The sequence below is a fragment of the Festucalex cinctus genome, chromosome 19 (genome assembly GCF_051991245.1).
Source record: "Festucalex cinctus isolate MCC-2025b chromosome 19, RoL_Fcin_1.0, whole genome shotgun sequence".
In the NCBI taxonomy this organism is placed as follows: domain Eukaryota; kingdom Metazoa; phylum Chordata; class Actinopteri; order Syngnathiformes; family Syngnathidae; genus Festucalex; species Festucalex cinctus.
Genome location: NC_135429.1, coordinates 3,727,063 through 3,746,200, shown reverse-complemented (window position 1 = coordinate 3,746,200; position 19,138 = coordinate 3,727,063). Strand labels below are relative to the sequence as shown.

Below are 19,138 nucleotides of genomic sequence, written 5' to 3'. Positions count from 1 at the left end.
TTGTGATGCTTGTCGCAAAACAAACCAGAAAATATAACCAAAACATATTGAGTTCCATCACATTGATTGAAATTTGTTTTAAACACATTATGCATTTAGGAATCCCCTCATTGTGTTTAGCATTACGATATTAACGTGCAAAAGTGAAAAATCGTCAAGAAAAGACGAAACGCAGAAATCAAAACAAATCGGCCACGCGGGCTCGTCCCTCGGCGATGACGTCACGGGAGTCCTCCCCCTTCCTCGAGAGCGAGTAAACGCACTAAAATAACCATCCGCGTGCAGTTTGTGTCAGTCGCCGACAAATTAACTGTTAACACTTTGCGTCTATTTTCTGCCATTATTGGCGTGTTAAAAGTCGAGAAGTTTTTCTTGACGTTTGAAAGGCTAAGCTGCCTCGCGCCGCGGAAGGGGAAGAGGCGGAAGTGAAGTCACTTTTTGACGGAGCGTCCATGTTATTATTGTTATTTTGTCCGTCCTGCGATGAGACGGCCAGCTGCTGGGGAGCCGTCGGCCTGCTGCGACGCTAGCGACCGCCCCGGACCACCACCACTACCACCACCACCACCACCGCCGCCGCCGCCCTCGCCCTCGGCACCAGGCATCCTCTCGCCCGGCTGGCACCCCACCACGACGACGAAGAAGAAGCGGAGGAGGGCGTGAGGAGTCAGCTAGTTCCGACTCGGCTCCCGGAGCACCACGGACACCACAGTCCACCGGTAGCGACACCCACACGACGCGAAAATAAAACGGCGACAGAGACAGCAGCGCCGGGCGGCTCGGCTGGCGTCGACGCGGCTCGCGAGCAGGGAAGCCGCAGACATGAACGGGATCACTAAGGGCCGCTTCGAGGTAGGACGACCGCGGTTGAACTGTAGGAGTCGGGGGGGGGGAGTTGACGGGGTCGTGCGTGTCGGTCCCGGTTAATGGAACGTAAACAGCGGCGACGACGCGGAGCTCCAGACAGCCGCGCGAGAGGGCCCAGCCTGGCGGCCACTAGTCGCCTCGGATGACCGGCTCCCAGCGGGGAGGGCGGGGGTGTGCAGGTCGGCGGTGGGCTGCATAGTCAGCTTGTCAACACAGCCACCATTTGTGTCGTTTGCACACCTGAAATGAATTTTTAGTCACGTGTTAAGAGATTCTACGCGCATGTTACAAAATCTACCAAGTCAGCTAACTGCAGCACTGAAATGAGGGGGCTGCATTTATAAGTACAATTTGACTCCTTTGTAAATAATAGTCAGTATTTTGTGTCATTTATGATATTTTGCGCACAATTTGCACAATTGATCACGACCGATAAGTCAAATTTACAATTTGACTCACTGCAGTACTGAAATGAGTGGGCTGCATAGTTGTCAACAAAGCAGTTTCTCTTATTTGCACGCACACACACGCACACGCTGAATGTTGTTTCATGACATAAAATTGACACGCATTTAACAACGTCTGTGACCACCTGTTACCGAAATTAGCAGATGCAGATAATGAACTTAGCTTCCAAATAAAGCACCAAATGCCTCCTTTTGTACAATTTAAAGTGAGTATTTAGTATTAAAGCTTGGACACATTTACAACCTTCATGGCCACATGTTACTGCAGTTGGCTCACTGCAGCACTAAAATTTGGGTGGGCTGAGTATATTTAACTTGTCCACAAATGCAGAAACTGTATCTTTTGGTGTTATGGCATAAAATGCACATGCAAATAAGCACATGCTGGAGTTGAGTTATATAGCTTGTGAATAAGGCACCATTTGTCTCCCACGTTTTGTTTTACGTCATAAATCTTGCACACATTTAGCAAACAGTATGGCCGCCTGTCACTCTTGCGAGCACAAGTTGGCTAACAAATGTACACGAATCAAAACGTGTGACAACCCAGCTCTCAAATGAGCACATGCCATCTACTGTAACTGCTGGAGATGTGCTGCACATATGAACAAGGCACCATTTGTTTCCTCCTCACATTTTGTATTATGTCATAAATCTGACACATTAGGCAAAGTGTATGACCACCTGTTACTCAAATTGAACAAATTGGCAGGGTGTTCTTATCTTGAAACATAAGCAGAATTTATCTCTATTCTCCACCTAATGTGAATATTTGTTATTAAGTCTTACATTTTATGCACATTTCGGTAGATCTCGGACCACCTTTTTAACTCAAATTAGCACAGGATGGCTAACTGCTGGAGATGAGCTGCATATGTTGCTTGTCATGTTAGACACATTTATCAAAATCAATCAATGGCCACCGGTTGCTGAAATTCGCTTAAATTGGCAGCACTGTTGTGATGTTAACTTTCAGTTCTTGTTCTATGATTTGTCAACACATTTTTCCCATCATCTGACTCACCTTTTATAGCCCTGATGCTAATCCAGCTAGCGATGCATCTATTTGTAACCCTACCATTAGGCCAGTGTCATGCTTCAACTCTCTTGACACTGTTTATCAGTGACATCACTTGTGCATTGCTGACATTCTCGCAGGCTTGATGCTACTTGACTTTCTCCCGTAATCTGCTTGGCTTGTTAGCTTGTTAGCAGTTGCACAAACAAGTGCTTGGGGTGGAGGGCACAAAGTCTCTACCTGTAATTCATATCTTTATTGCTGTAAGCATTTCACCACCAAAAAACCCCCAAGATATTTTATTCAATATATATTTTGTAGTAAATCGGCTGATTAATCCGTTACCGGACTTTTATTCTGCCAATTATCGGAATCGACATCAGCTGTGCAGGAGAACTGAATGCCAAATGTCCCTCCTTTCCGATGTTACCGCCTCTGAAACTATCTCCGAAGGCGATAAATTACCTGCTTAACTTTGTGCTACTGTCTTCTTCCGTTTACGCCAACGCCTTGGAACAGGAACTCCCTGCTTGGGAATGTCGCCCGGCTGGCAGCAGCGCTTCATGTCACCTGAGCGCTCCTCCCTGAAGGAAGCTTGATCAATGAAATCTTGACTTTATTAGACGGGAGAAGTTTGTATGTGCTATGCGCCTTTCCGACATTCCCGTACGTACAGGTGTGTCTCGGCAAAATCCGAACAAACGTTTGTGGGTTGACAATGTCCCTGCCAGGACTTTTGTTACGGCTCTCATGTGGTCATTTGGTGGCATCACTGTAGAAAAAATTAGTTTGTAGCCCCTTTTACGCTGTAAAAGAAAAAACAACAACAACATTTTCATACAAGTGGAAATTTGCTGAGTTGGCTGTTTTCCTTCTCCCTGTTCCATCATAATGGAAAAAAATGTGGAAAAATTTGAATTTTCTACTGCATTTGAGAGCAAAAGGAGATAAGTGTGTCAGTGATATTGTGAAAAAGGATCACATGATGATCGTTTCACAGGAAAATTATGACGATGACTATATGTCTTGTGTGTGTGTGCGCAGGTGTTCTCCAACAGCGATGAAGCCCCCATTAACAAAAAGCTCCCTAAAGAGCTCCTGCTCAGGTAAGATTATGAAAACACTTTGCAACAACACATCTGCACACAATGCACCACATACTCGATAGATTACTATTAAAATAATCGTTAGTTGCAACCCTAATCCTTACTATTATTTGACATTATATCTTATTTTCTTATTTATATATGTATATTATTATGTACAGATGTCCCTGACCCATTTTTCATACTTGCGTATCCCACTTTACGTGTCAACATTTCACCCCGCTTGTGTGTCAAGTTTTGTGTGCTAAAGCTCCAGGCCCCCCCTGTATGCAAACGCAATGTGTGTGTGCGTGCTATAAATAGCTCGTCTCCACTGGTGGGGAAGTCCGCAGTGCTGCTGCTGCTGCTGCTGCGAGTCCCACCAGTGCACCCACCAACACCGGCGTACTGGGGCAACAATGGCATCTGGTTATGTAACGCGAGCGTCAACCAGTCTCGCCTCTTATCTAAACTTGAGCAAGCGACACGCCGCCTTGTGATCGCTCGCACGGCAAGTCGAGTGAACGCGCCGGAGGCTGTGAACGTCCAGTCAAGGTGGTCATAAGATGGCGTGACGTGAAGGTTGGCCTCGGGTGACCTCCTGAGGGGTTTCCTGTCATTGTTTGCAAACACGGTTGTGGTTTAGTCAAGTGTCCACGATAATGTCACAATAAGCACGAGCACTCCTCACACTGTACAGTGAAAATAAATAAATACATAATTTAAATAATAATAGTAAAAATTATTATAATAAAGCAATAAAAAAAACAATACAAATTTCTGTAAAGTGTATTTTAATGATTAAAAAAATAGCACCCCACAATGTTATACATTAAAAAATAAATAAATAAATAAATAAATAATACATTAAATAATAATGATAATAATAATTATTATAATAAAGCAATAAAAAAGCAAAAATTGCTGTAAAGTGTATTTTAATGAGTAAAAAAATAGCACCCCATATGTATAAAATAAATAAATAATAAATATTATAATAAAGCAATACAAAACAAAAATTGCTGTAGTGTATTTTAATGAGTAAAAAATAGGACCCCATAATATTACCGGTATGCATAAAATAACTAAATAAATAATAATATTTATTATTATAATAAAGCAATAAAAAAAACACTAAAAAATGCTGGAAAGTGTATTTTAATGAGTAAAAAATAGCACCCCATAATATTATGCATAAAATAAATAAATAAATTAAATACTACTAATTATTATTATTATAATAAAGCAATAAAAACAAAAAATGCCGTAAATTGTATTTTAATGAGTAAAAATAGCACCCCATAATATTATGAATAAAATAAATAATTAATTAAAAAAATAAATAGATTAAAAAATAAATACATAAATAAAAAACAATAAAAACTGTTGTAAGCTGTATTCATGAGAAAAAATAGCACTCCATAATCTAAATAAAAAATGAATACCGGTAAATAGATACATTAAAAAAAATCTAAACAAAAAAAAAAAAAAACTGCTGTAAGCTGTATTTTAATGAGGAAAAAGAACACCCCATAATATTACAAATAAAATAATACATAATTGCAAAGTGAAAATGCTTTAATAAAAACTTAACTAACTGAAGCTATATATTGTGTTTGTAAAACTGCACTAACTATAATTTATTCAAGCAAATATCTCTGATATCATGCATGAGCTTCCAGAGTTAATTTTAAGCGTATTTTTTTTTTGTATTGCTGCACATACGTAAGTACCTGTCATTTGACAATTGTTTTTTTTATTTTTTTATTTTTTATTTTTTATATTTCGTTCAACAAATATCCAATATATTGGAAAAAAAATGAATAAAACTTATAAAATCTAAACTAAAACAAAGCATTTTCAAAAAAAAAAATTCCAAAGACATGCATGGCAGGTTAATTGGGCGCTCCGAGTTGTCCCTAGGTGTGCTTGTGAGTGTGGATGGTTGTTTGTCTCTGTGCGATTGGTTGACGACCAGTCCAGGGTGTACCCCGCCTACTGCCCAGAGCCAGCTGAGATAGGCTCCAGCACCCCCCGCAACCCTTGTGAGGAATAAGCGGTCAAGAAAATGGATGGATGGATGGAAGAATTTAAAAAGCAAAAGTCAATATAAAATAAAAACTATAATGAAAAATCCAACAGACAAGAATAACGCAAATTCCGTTCTTTGATGTTCATCAATGATGTCGTGGCTTTGCTGGGTTTCCGTGTGAAAGGCCTGCAAACGTCTCCCATGCGGTTGTTTTGCAACTGACTCAGCATCCACCCAAATTCAAGTCGGGCTGCAGTCGCCATGGCAACCGTCTCTTGCTAACCACGTGGGTAAGCTCGCACTTTGTGTACAGCCACGCTCGAAGGACGCGTTTATCAACAAAATGCTGTGCTACCTTCCTAAAATGGATGTTGCATGCTGGGATTGGGGGGGGGGGGGGGGGGGGGGGTGCAGAATTTGAGGACTGACAGTAGCCTAGCCTATTGCGGCCTAATATGGGTGTATACGGTACAGGTAAATAAGTTTGTGTGTGAGAGGCTCGATTGCACCCGATTGTTCTTCTTTGCATCCATATCAAAGCGAGGAAAAAAATGGAAGAAAAAATGACATATCTACATCTACTGTTGTTTTGTTTTTCTAGCTTGTTGATGTGCCACTGATGGTGAATTATTGGGCGCGCTAACTAGGGATGTAATGATAACGGCAATATCGTGATTATCGCGATATTAAAACTGCCACATCGTCGTCATGTCACGATATTAAGAGCAACACATCTGTTCAAAAAGTCAGGTTGATTTCCATTTGTGCAGTTCTAGCACCCTCTGGTGGCTAGTTTTTTTAGTGCAGTTTAATTTTCATTAGGGATGTTTTGGCCCTTCTGTGTTTAAAATCTATACTAATCGGCAGATGATTGTCGTAATATGCTTGTGAACCGAGTCAATATGTGGAGGAAGTCAATGTGTGCGTGGGTTAGCAAGTAAGTACCCCATTATTAAGTGTTATTAGAGATTGTAGGTGGTTTATATGCATTGCTGTACAAAAGCACAATATTCAGCTTTATTTTTTACAAATATTGTGACCTTTTTCTTTTTTTTTTTTTAAGATTGCCAACCTCTCCGCAATATCGTGATAGGTATCGTATCGTCAGCTTCACATCATGATAATATCATATCATGATGTTTGTATATCATTACATCCCTAGTGCTAAAACAAACTAGGGAACCTAAACCAATTTTTTATTTTTTTTAAGGGGCTTGCTCACAGTATGTGCGCTAGTTCATCTGGTTCATTCATTCCATTTATGAGCCATCTGTGGAACAGAAATATGTTTTCCCCAAAACTGTTAGCACAAAATTGTCCACAATCTACATTTTGATGAAGAATAGTTTGAAATGTTTGATTCTTCACTTTCCTTGTGTAGAATATTCTCCTACCTGGATGTGGTCACCCTCTGTCGATGTGCCCAAGTCTCCAAGGTAAAGCGTTGCTGCAAAGTTCCACTTAATTGCCATCTGCTGGCCACGTTTTTTTTTTTTTTTTTTTTTTTTCTCCTAACCACGTATCTGTGCCGGCAAGGCCTGGAACGTTCTGGCTCTGGATGGCAGCAACTGGCAGAAGATCGACCTGTTCAACTTCCAAACGGACATCGAGGTATGTCGAGTGTCTTTATACCGACCCGAGGTTTCATGCCGGGTTAGCAAGCTTCGGTGCTGATGTCACAGCTGATCCTATTTCCGCCCCCCCCTCCTCCAAAAGGGCCGTGTGGTGGAGAACATCTCCAAGCGGTGCGGAGGCTTCCTGAGGCAGCTCAGCTTGCGAGGATGCCTAAGCGTGGGCGACGCGTCCATGAAGTGAGAACCCCCCACCCACCCCTCCGGTTTGGCACAACCTTGCCACATAAGTTCTAAATTTAAGATTTTTCCAATATTAAAAATACAAAAATATGACATGAAAAATACTCCAATGTGATATACGTTTTTAAAATAGTGGAAATAATGCAAAAATATTGTGGCAAAAGTATAAATGTATATTAAAAAAAATATTAGACACAAATTGTAAAGTATAAGATATGAGACACACAATTACTCAACAAATATATTACAAAACCAGCAAGATATTTAGGGGGGAAAAAATATGAAAAATAAATACACACTGACACATTCCGCTTTTTGTTGATGAAATTTTTGATTTTTTTTTAAACTAACGTTAGCAAAAAAGATTACACATATGATAAAAGTCTTTTGCAAATGAAATACAAAAATATTCCAGCAAACATTATTTTAAATTATTTAAAAAAAAAAAAAAGCATTCGAACAAAATACACAATTAATTGACAAAACATTAGAAGAAAATACCCAAGTATTCAAGAACAAACGTTGAACACCTTATCACACTTTTGTTGACGTAAAAAAAGTCCCAACACATTAGATGAGAAAAACACAAATCTGATTTTAAAAAAAAGTTACAAAATATTGTAAATTATATAAAAAATAACATTTTTAGAAAAGTATAATTACAGAACGTACAAGTATAAATTATTATACAAAATATCATGTAAAAGACCATTTAAAAAATAATAATATTAAAACCACATAAATATTTGACAAAAAATACACAAATATACTTTAAAAAGAGGAAAAGAAATTTAATGTCATTTGAAAAAAAAAAATATTGCAGCAAAATATAAAATAACTACACAAAAAATAGCGAAACTATTAAGAAACTGCATGAAGTGAAAATACAAAAATATTAGAAAGGACCCCAAAATACTCAGGATTGTCTTTTTTTTTAATGAAAAATCCACACCAATTTTACTCTTTCCAATCATGTGCCCCCTGTTGGTGCTGCACAATGATTCCTGTGTTGTGCTGCGGCTTTAGGACTTTTGCACAGAACTGTCGTAACATCGAAGTGTTGAACCTGAACGGCTGCACCAAGATCACCGACAGCACCTGCCTCAGCCTCAGCAAGTTCTGCTCCAAACTCAAGCATCTGGACCTCACCTCCTGCGTGTCCGTCACCAACCATTCCCTCAAGGCCCTCAGGTACACGACATCGTTCGCCACTCATCAACATTTTGTGATTATTTTTGTATTTCTGTGTCTTTAGCGATGGCTGCCGCATGCTCGAGACAATGAACCTATCCTGGTGCGACCAGATCACGCGCGACGGCATCGACGCGCTGTCCCGAGGCTGCGCCGGCTTACGAGCGCTCTTCCTCCGAGGCTGCACGCAGGTACGCCCCAAACGACAAAGTCACAAATGACGGATGCTTTGTCAGTAAAAAAAACAAACAAAAAACGCCGTGATTTAATTTGTTGCGCTTCAGCTGGACGACGGCGCCTTGAAACACTTGCAGAAGCACTGCCAAGAGCTCACCACCATCAACATGCAGTCGTGCACGGTACAAAAAAAAAAAAGAAGAAAAGATGTGAGCGAAGCGAGTGATGGTTGACAAATTGTTAACCGTGTGGTTTATGTGCAGCAAATCACGGACGAGGGCCTGGTGAGTTTGTGCCGAGGATGCCACAAGCTGCAGATCCTCTGCGTGTCGGGCTGCAGCAACATCACGGACGCCTCCCTCACCGCACTGGGACTCAACTGTCCTCGACTCAAGTAAGAAGCACATACGATGAGTGGATGTTGGGAATAGGACCCGATTTTTTAAAAATCAACATATCATCATCATTGCTCTTTTTTTTTTTTTTTTTTTTTTTTTTTTTTTTTTTTTCTCCCATATCTGTCCATATTTGGCAAATCCTAAATAAATGTACTTCGGTTATGCAGCCGCTGCAGCTTCCCACATTCAGACTTTCAGACTGAATGCTTGCTCATGTGCTTGTTAGGATCCTTGAAGCTGCGCGATGTTCCCATGTGACAGATGCTGGCTTCACTGTGCTGGCCAGGGTGAGTTGGCCCACCAATGTTGACAAGCGTTATTATAGTTTTGGAATTTTTCATTTTAGTTAGTTTTGTTTTCGTTTTGAGTTTGTTTGTTTTTTTGTTTTTTGTTTTTATTTAGTTAGTTTTAAGTCATTTTCAGGGTGGTTGTGTTAGTTTTGGTCCTCGCCAACTGAGTTGATAACTTTTGGATTCTTTCTTTCTCCTTCGACAGAACTGCCACGAGCTGGAAAAAATGGATTTAGAAGAATGTATTTTGGTAAGAGAATTCACAATTGAGCTGTGATGTTACGCTAACATGATTCAGTCGATCCGTGATAAGATGATAAGAAAATAAAAGTTTTGTCAAGTCAGTGAATCACCCAGTTTCACCAGACGGTGGAAATTTACTGGGTCAAAATGGTGGTTTTTCCTGGCTGTGTGAAAGGGGCATGTTGGAGTCCTCAATGAACCAATGTCTTTGCTTTTGTTTTTTCCCTTAGGTGACAGACAACACTTTGGTTCAGCTGTCCATCCATTGCCCCCGTCTGCAAGCTTTGGTAAACATCGCACTATAGATTTTTGTTCCATTTCATCTATATAAGACATACAGTGCATCAGGCAGTTATTCACAGAACTTCACTCTACACACAACACCCTATAATGACAGCATGAAGACTTATTTAATTACTTTTTGCAAATGCATTAAAAAAAAAAATCACACGGATATGCATTTATAGCCTCCTCACTTCCTCACAAGTATAAAGTTAAAAAAAAAAACATGTACGTCTCCACCTTGACTTTTTGCGCAGTCCCTGTCTCACTGCGAGCTGGTCACGGACGACGGCATCCGGGCGCTGAGCGTGAGCGCGTGCGGCCAAGAGCGTCTGAGTGTGGTGGAGCTGGACAACTGCCCGCTCATCACCGACGTCACCCTGGAGCACCTGAAGAGCTGCCACCGCCTGGAGCGCATCGAGCTGTACGACTGCCAGCAGGTCACGCGGGCCGGCATCAAGCGCATACGGGTAATAATAACCATAATTATACAATACACAAAAAGTTGAAATATTGTGAAATGTTACACCCCCCCCAAAAAAATAAAAATATGTATAGAAAATTCCTTTTTTTTGTATTTCTTTGCAAAATTTAGAAATATTAGAAGTATGAAATGATTAAAAACACAGCATGATTAGACTGACAAAATATTATTGCATGAAAATATCAAAGGAAAATGCATACATACATAAGTATATTGCATTCACTTAAAAAAAATGTTATTCAGGCTAGTTTTTTGGGGATCTTTGTTTTGTTTGTATTGTTTTCTGTTTTTCTGAGTATCTTTTTCTGTTTTACTGATTTTTTTTCTGTCAAAAGAAAATCAGGGTCAAAAATATTCAGGAAAAATGAGGAAAATTACTCAGAAAAACATTTTAAAAAAATATTCAGAAAAATAGGGGAATTTAAAATTATATATATATATATATATATATATATATATATATATATATATATATATATATATATATATATATATATATATATATATATACATACTCATGTGATTGGAATAAGCTGTTTGTTTTGGGGGTTTTTTTTGGTATGGTTTTTGCATGCACTCAGATGTCATATTGCAAAGCTTTCAATAGGTGGCAGCAAAGATCCACAGAATCACTGAAGACATTTAACTGCCCGGAGATGGTGCCAAGCAGTTGATGCTGTGGATTGTCTTTGAAAGCTTTTATCCCACCTCATTAACAACGTTTGTTTGCACAGGCCCACCTTCCCGAGATCAAGGTCCACGCTTACTTCGCTCCCGTCACGCCCCCTCCCTCGGTGCACGGCGGCGGGCAGCGCTTGTGTCGCTGCTGCATCATCCTCTGACAGTGGAGGGCCAGGGGGGGCCACCTCTGCCTGCAGGTGCTGCTGCTCTAAAACCACAGAGGAGGATGAAGACCAAGACCTGGTGGAGGGTGGGAGAGTGAGGGGGGGTAGCAGAAGGAGAGGAGGGGCTGGACCCACTCGACTGCTTCCTGGTCCTAGCCGGACCGCTACAAAGGCCCCTCTTTCTCATGAGTGTCTTCTCGCGCTTTTGTCGTCCTCTCTTTTACCTGCTGCACATCCAAAATGGACTATCGTGACGCCAAGGGGGAAAGAGGACCACAATTTTGAGGTTTTGTTTGTACAGAGAAAAAAAAAAAGACATTTAAGGCAATCTTTGTTTTTTTCTTTTTTTTTTGCTTATTGTAACGGTTCTTCCTGCTCCCCGCCTGAGTGTCAATTCAAAGCCGCAGTGCTTTAAAAAAAATAATAAAAAAAAAAGTATTACAGCATTTGTTTATATCCTGGATTAGTTTAGCAGCACGCAAATTCATTTACATTGGTAGCCCACCTTCCATATGCTATAGAAATTTTGACAATCACACACCATTTGGAAAATAAAAAATAAAAATCATAGCTAAGCATTTTGTCCCTTTGATTACAGGACTCAAAGATTTTAGGGAGAGGAAAGACCAGCAGGATTATTTGTGGATGGCAAAAAAAATAAAAAAAGTTGGACTGGCTAAGCTGACTGATGCTAATGCCCTTCCTCTCCTTTGAAAAGCTCTTTAACAGTTTTATGTTTGAGAAAATAAACGGATGGATAAATAAAGTTAAACCATAGGAAAATGGTGTCTTGGGTAGCATTTTTTTGTGGCTTGTCTGCATTGAGTTAAAACTTTGAATATATAGATAGATAGATAGATAGATAGAAGAGAACATAAATATCAGAAAGAAACTGGAACATTCGCCAATCAAAATAGGAAAAATACACGTTAACCTCACTTTGTCATACCGCCAAATGACCGACCGGTGGCAGCAACGATCCACTTGACTTAGGCGCCTGACACGTCCACACGATAATGTAGTTTTACCAGTAAACATTAACCCTCTACGATAATTCATTCATAATTATTTTAAGTATTTACATCAATCTGCCAGCAAGTTCCAAATATAGTTTCCGGTTTAACAATTGGAGAAACCGTTACAATATTTACTTCAGGCATTGCGCCGGGCAGCCAATTGCGGGCAGCTGTGCGGCGTCCAAGGACCTCATGCTTAACTGGAGTGCGGCTCGCTTTTGGACCTCCCTGGGCATAAATGCGCTTGTTTCCCGACCAGCGCGTAGCATTCCTCCCGCTTCTACGCCGTTCCAAACTGCGGCGGCTCACATTCTCCAGCCCTCGTCGGAGCGGAGCGAAAACTTCACCCACCAAACGGGCCTAGCCAAGGGGGTTTTGTGGAGACTTTTATTGCCTCCTTTTTTGAGAGGAAGTGGGAGTCCCTGACGCTAAAGGCCCGAAGCTAGCCGAATTAGCCGGCTGCTAGTTGTTTTCAGGCGGGGTTTTTTGAAAAATATCGACTTTCCGCCTCAAACGCGCTTTTTGGACTTTTTAATGGGAGTTTGGGGTCTTTTGGCCGATCTAAAAGCGTTTTATAGTGCTTAATGTGAGGTTATCGTTGGAAGGAGAGACAAGGATGACTCCGGAGCCAAGTTGTCAACTACAGCTCGCGGCGGACTAATTGATGGTCGCAAACAAGCGAGAGACGTAGACCACCGACACATCCGCGGGACTATATTAACCGACCCGGAGTCTCCCTTACTACCGGCTTTTCTACCCCCTTCCAGCTCTACCGAGAGTGCCGCTCGAGATGGAGGACCATGACAATATGGATTACTTCTACCAGCAGGTGCTGCAGAAGGATGTCACCCGCCGGTTGCAGGTCGGCCAGGACCTCATCGAATACCTGAGCGACACCTCTCGCTCGGCGGATGTGGAGCAGGACAAACCCCGGCTGGACAAGACCGTCGACGAGCTCACCGGCTGGGTCAACTCCAGCAATTTTAAGGTGAGTGGGAGAAACTCGTAGCTTATTTACTGAGTGCACAATTAAAACAAAAAAATGTAACTCATTATTTGAGTCAGATAATGGGATTTGTTCAATATAACGTGCGTCAAATCAACAGCAAAACGATTACAAAAAATCTGCAAATGTAAGGAAAAATACAATAATGTCAAACAACAAACCATAAGTTTGAATGTAGATTAGAAAATATAAAAAAAATAGAAGGTATAAAATACATATCAGGGGAAAATACACAAATGTTAAACAACAAAAACGCAGGATAAACGATGGAAAAGTAGAAGACAAAAATTAGACCAATTTAGGAATACAGAAAACATTGGAGAAAGTACACCAAAAATATGACAATATTAGACAGTAATATCTACAAATATTTTAAAGTAAAAAAAAAAAAATCTAATATGCTGAACAAAAATGTGTAAAATACAGCGAAAGTCACAAATACAAAAATATTACAAGTATTATGAAATAGACAAGACAAGATACATGTTTGGGGAAAAATACAATTAAAATACACAATCAGCAAAATAGAAGAATGCTTGACCAAAAATTTACAAAATTTATAAATTCCAAATCAGACAAATGTCAGGTGAGAATTAGATGAACAACTAAAAAAACATGAAAACAAAGCAAAAAAAAAAGTAACAAAAAACACAAGATATTAGATGATGAATACATTAATAATCGAACACATTTTGGATGAAACATTCAAAAATAATGGGGAAAAATAAACAAATACAATTGAAAATGTCACAAAAATGGAAAAACAGCGACAAAAAAATTAAAAGAATTATTGGGGGAAAAGATGAAAAATACACAAATATTCAGGGAAAACTCAAAATATATTTGAAAATACAAAGAAATATCGCCGTTACCTGGGCAGTTGTCGTATGAATCTATTTTATCTATCTTATTCCTTATTTTCTTTGTTTTCACAAACAGTTTTCAAATGATAATTACTACTAGTAGATAACTACTCTCAGAGAGGCCAAATAAACGAGTAACTGCCATTGTAATAGGAAACGGCCAATGTATTGGTAAAGCGTTTCATCCCTCAGGTCCATCACATGCTCCTCTCGTCACTCAATGCTGGAAATAAAACAGTGGTATGCTTCCTGTTTTGGGCAAACATTGTTCTCTGGGGGCTCATTTTCCATTAGTAGCATGAATTAAACATGCATTTCATCTTTTTGGGGGTTAGTCTGAAGGGACCCATTGTCAGGATGCAGACGTTCTCCCCCCACACTGTATAGGATGGGGGAGGGGTCATGGGAGGACTCCATCCCAGCCGTCCTCCCTGCGCTCTCCATGTCCCTCTTTATGCTTACTCTGCACCCACGCTGTGTGCCATATCGAGAAGAAGAAAAAAAAGTCCGGAAAATGGCTCATTTTGCCAAAATAAACACACCCATCCTGACTGCCAGTCATAACATTCCCCAATGTTGTTTTCAATACATTGACATCTGCACTGATTTTTTTTTCCCTTTTCCCCTTTTTGAGAAACACACCCCTTGGTATGTGACAAACTGACTCAAAATATGAAAAAAAAATGTTATGATGGCAAATGAACTTCACTTTCACTAATATACATTTCCTTTCTTCAACTTGACAAATGAAAATCATTAACATGTCACTTCAGACAACCTTTTATGAAGTCAACGGACAAATAAAATTCACTTTCACGTCATTTCCGAAAGGAAAAATTGTATTATGTTCAAGTTGACCAATGGAAATTGCATTTTGTAGTGCCTATTCTGCTTCCGCGTCTTTTTTTTTTTTTTTTTTTTTTTTTTGGCTGTTTGGCTGCGAGTCAGAAAGCACAAAAAGACATTTGAGGAAATGAAAACTCGTCATGGTTCAAAATGAGAACTTGTGTTTCTGTTCAAGAAAGCGTGGTGCGGCTTCGCAGTGGAAAAAATGTGTCGTGCAGCTTTTGGTGAGAATACATAATCCGTCATTCCCATCTCCAGCTGTTGGAAATGCCTGAAACCTCAAACCCGACGCCGTACAGTAATTGGAGACTCGGGTGAAAAATGCGGAGGCGATGAAAAGATGCAGAGTGTCAAGGACGGATTGGACGAGTTTTTTGGCGGACGAGGCTCAGGCGACTGTCACCTCTGGCTGTCAAGATGGCGTGACGGCCAATAGGGGCAGATGTTGGCACTCGGGGGTGCATCCGTTTGTGATGCGAGGTCACCTTAATGTTCATACTTGTTTGGTCAGTACGCCAAACTCCAAAGTAGAACTAAAAAATTCAGGATAGAAGTCTGACTTTTGATCTTGTGACAACACGAATCTACATTACCCAGTCGCTAATCTGGGTATCACGGTAATAAAGCTAATGATGCGAGTGAGATTATTATGGTTTTTAACGAGCAGCTGTTGTTGTTGTTGTTTTACGTCACGACTGAATCGGATTACGCAAGCTGGCAAATGTTTGGATGATTAAAACACAAAGTGGTCTCTCTGGACTTTCTGTGTGGACCCCCTTAAGCTCCACCAACTTAAATCCTGTGCACCAATTAGCAAACTCAGCCGACATACGTCCCCCTCACAAAGGAGGCCATTTATTCCCAGCAGAATATTCCAGCCTTGCTAATTTTTTTCTTACTACAGATGCTGTGTGTAATTATTTGGCTTGGTCAACATGGCCAGATTCCTCTCCGGTGGGCCTCAGCGGAGGTCACCCCACTTACCTGCTTTCTACTGGGCTTTTGACTAAAATAGGCGAGGGGCTGTGTTCTGAACCTCCTCTCTCTGGAGTTTTATCGTCAAACGGGCTTGCGTGATGCCAAGACAAGCATTCCAATCCGTGTGCGGATGGGATCCCCATCAGAAAAACTCTGGCGGTGGAAAAAATCCACGCCGCCACACCAGATGGGAAAGCAGCCCACAAGTCCCCAGCCCCCCTCTCCTTCCCTCCACATGTGGCTGATTTAAAAGTACAAAAATGAATTCACAGTGTATTGCAGTATGTCGACGAGTAAATGTAACATCCATCCATCCATTTTCTAGACGGCTTATTCCTCACAAGGGTCGCGGGGGGTGCTGGTGCCTATCTCAGCTGGCTCTGGGCAGTAGGTGGGGTACACCCTGGACTGGTTGCCAGCCAATCGCAGGTCACACAGAAACGAACAACCATCCACGCACACAAACACCTCAGAGCTGGGAGGTGGACGTGTTAACCACTCCCTAAATGTAATAGTTTATTTTCAAATAAATATATGGGTTGAATTTTCACAAGCAAGCTTTTTCTACCTTTCTATAGGTGGCGTTGCTGGGCATTGACATCTGTGCAGCTTTTGTGGACCGCCTTGGCGAGCGCTTCCGAGGTTACCTGGGCACAGGTGAGCGAGCCTGTCCACCCAAATCAGTCCTTTTGCTTTGAGTGTCCCAGCAATGCAACAAGTGGAACCAACAACATGAAGTAGACAGCAATGACTGAAAAAAATATTTCATTCTTTTCTTTCAATCAAGTTGTATAACAATAACAAAAAAATATTAATAGTGGCAGAGTGTTGAAATGATTTGTCTTTATTTTTTTTAATCACAAAAAAATGAGGCATTTGCACAGGGGTGTGTAGACTTTTTATGCCCACTGCATGTGTTGTTGGTGCCTGTCAAGATGTCCGCACCGTCCTGTGTCAGCCACCCTGGCTGGCGCTTGTCACAAACACTCGCACTCACCCACAAGTTGCACACAGTCAGCCGCGTCACTTTTATTCCCGCTTTCTCAAAAGCTCGTATCCTCCGGCTTGATTCCGACCTGCGTCTCCCCGCAACCGCTCCCAAACACCGGCTTGGCGTGCTGAGAGAAGGCTGACATCATCTAGCGCAACTAAGTGCGTTATATTGATCTTGAGAACAACCAGCGTTTGCTGCGCTCTCTTATACCGACGTCGGCTGAAAAAGGAGCGATTAAACCCCCCCCCCCCCCTCTCTTAAATCCCTCATTATTTGGCCTTGTTACCATGACGACACACTGTTATGCGAGCACATGGACAGGAAAAGCATGGATGATGTCGCGTCCCTCTACTACACGCCTACTGAGTCATCACTGTCATTCAAAAGATGTCCACTTGAGGGCACTCCTTATTGTTTTTATTTTTTTATTTTTGTAGTCTTGCCAGCACTGGTGGACCGTCTGGGGGACGGCAAAGACCAGGTCCGGGAGAACAGCCAAGCGCTCATCCTTCACTGCATGGAGCAGACGGCCTCGCCCATGGTAAAGCTCTGCTTCAACAAGCACATACATGAAGCCAAACACTCAGACACCAAGGTTTCTTACTTGACTCACTTGCACACATTGTAAATCATAAAAAGCAACACAAACATCTTCCCACCACTTCTTAGAGTCAGTAACTGAATAGACTGTGTTAAAAGCAGAGTGGTGGATTAAAATCAAATTGAAAATGTGTAGTTTTTTCCCCTGGATGGCATTCCCACCCCACTAGGGCAACGCCACGCACACAAAATGCAAAATTTAGAAAAATATAAATCATTTGTTACTTCTCAGTGAAGGGTTTGTGTATCCCAAGTATTTTAGTTTTACTTTATTCTCTTATTTTGGAAAAATATTGCATTTTTGTAATGTATTTAAACAAAAAATGATTGCAAATTCACAAAAATAATATTTAATACAAGTAAAAACAGAGGCCATACTGGCGTTACAAAAATAAATGCGATATTTTAAAGTTTAAAATGTATTTTTAAATACTGTAAATTTTAGAACATTGTCAAAATGTTATGTATTAGATTAATTAAAATGGATAAATACTGTACTAGGAAACAAGTCCTTAATGGTGGTTTAAAAAAAAAAAATCAATAAAAATAGCACTCCAGCATGTTTATAAAAATACATACTAAAATTACGGTAAATAGATTGTAAAGAATGAAACACTGCATCACAATATAATGCTGCAATTTCATTCATTGTGCTTTTACTCCTAGTATTCCCGCCTTGGCCATTTGGAGGCAGAATAATATAGTCAAGCAGATATAAGCAAAGAAGAAAAGTGCCTCTTTTTTTCTTTTCTTTTTTTTTTAAACTATTTTAAGTGACAATAAGATGCTATAATAATATTGTTTTTCATTGAGTTTGTAGAATATGTCAGCGAGTGGCATATTTTATGATCTTCCACAAAAAAAAAAATTCTTAAAAAAAAAAAAAAGAAGTTTGTATTGTAATTTGTAAGAGGAGAAAATAAGAGGGCGTCCACTGTGGTGTCATCACAGGGTGCTATAGCGCCCTCTTTTGGCTACCCTGGTAGCGCCACAGCAGTTTTAATCTCCTGGCCATCTGTGTTGCCATCACATTCATTCACTGCCGATTGTCACCAACGCACACACTCTCGTAATCTTCAACGGCCTGCCTCAGTCTTTTCCCTTTTGCTCATTCCCCCGCTGATTTGCTGTCGCCGTCTCTCCAGTACGTTTGGGAAAGACTGCTGCCCAGCTTCAAACACAAGAACTTCCGCAGCCGAGAAGGACTCTGCCTATGCCTCAGTGCTACGCTCAGTTCGTAAGTCACTTTTTTTTTTTTTTTTTTTCTCCACTTCTTGGGAAGAATAATCAGATGTACTTTGCTTCCAGTTCAGTTGAAAGTTATTTCAAGAAAGTGTGTCATGTTTAGTGCCCTTATTTAGCATCACTCTCTTGGATTAATCTGCTTAATCTGCTCTCTCAATTTGACTGGATCTCTGTCAGTTCTACACCAGTGGTGGATAAAGTATGGACAGCGGCCCACTCTGATATTTAATCAGGGCCACCAAGTATTTACATGAGCAAAATCCAAATCATACTTGTTGCTTTCATTTAGCCACTTTTTAAAATTGTGTTGTAATTAAATTATTGTATAGTTGATTTATTGTGAATTATCACAATGTTTGTAAAATAACCAATTGCATACATTTGTATTTATTGCAAT

At 40.5% G+C, this 19,138-nt stretch overlaps 2 protein-coding genes across 8 annotated transcripts in view; both read left to right on the top strand.

Moving 5' to 3' along the window:
* The first annotated feature begins 230 nt into the window (after positions 1-230).
* On the top strand, positions 231-11,976 carry fbxl2 (F-box and leucine-rich repeat protein 2). Its single transcript, XM_077507480.1, has 14 exons — positions 231-852; positions 3,397-3,458; positions 6,851-6,905; positions 7,006-7,080; positions 7,186-7,280; positions 8,310-8,474; positions 8,539-8,665; positions 8,759-8,833; positions 8,915-9,045; positions 9,276-9,336; positions 9,545-9,589; positions 9,813-9,869; positions 10,122-10,334; positions 11,083-11,976. The coding sequence occupies exons 1-14, from the start codon at positions 823-825 to the stop codon at positions 11,188-11,190; spliced, it is 1,299 nt and encodes a 432-aa protein (XP_077363606.1). The 5' UTR covers positions 231-822; the 3' UTR covers positions 11,191-11,976.
* A 210-nt stretch (positions 11,977-12,186) lies between these two features.
* Positions 12,187-19,138, top strand: part of clasp2 (cytoplasmic linker associated protein 2) — a 38,956-nt gene continuing 32,004 nt past the window's right edge. For 4 of the 7 annotated variants that reach the window (XM_077507486.1, XM_077507484.1, XM_077507483.1 and 1 more), the window contains exons 1-4: positions 12,188-13,197; positions 16,481-16,559; positions 17,334-17,437; positions 18,642-18,733. In XM_077507486.1, the coding sequence (XP_077363612.1) occupies positions 13,000-13,197; positions 16,481-16,559; positions 17,334-17,437; positions 18,642-18,733 (473 nt within the window). In that variant the 5' untranslated portion in view covers positions 12,188-12,999. Of the gene's footprint in view, positions 13,198-16,480; positions 16,560-17,333; positions 17,438-18,641; positions 18,734-19,138 lie in introns of all 7 variants that reach the window. The other 3 variants (XM_077507481.1, XM_077507485.1, XM_077507487.1) reach the window with 3 other exon arrangements.

Bases quoted from the DNA above. Each gene is read 5' to 3' on its own strand.
- fbxl2 (XM_077507480.1), top strand. From the start codon at position 823: ATGAACGGGATCACTAAGGGCCGCTTCGAG. The intron at 3,459-6,850 runs GTAAGATTATGA...TTCCTTGTGTAG, and splicing joins CCTAAAGAGCTCCTGCTCAG to AATATTCTCCTACCTGGATG. The intron at 10,335-11,082 runs GTAATAATAACC...TTGTTTGCACAG, and splicing joins CCGGCATCAAGCGCATACGG to GCCCACCTTCCCGAGATCAA.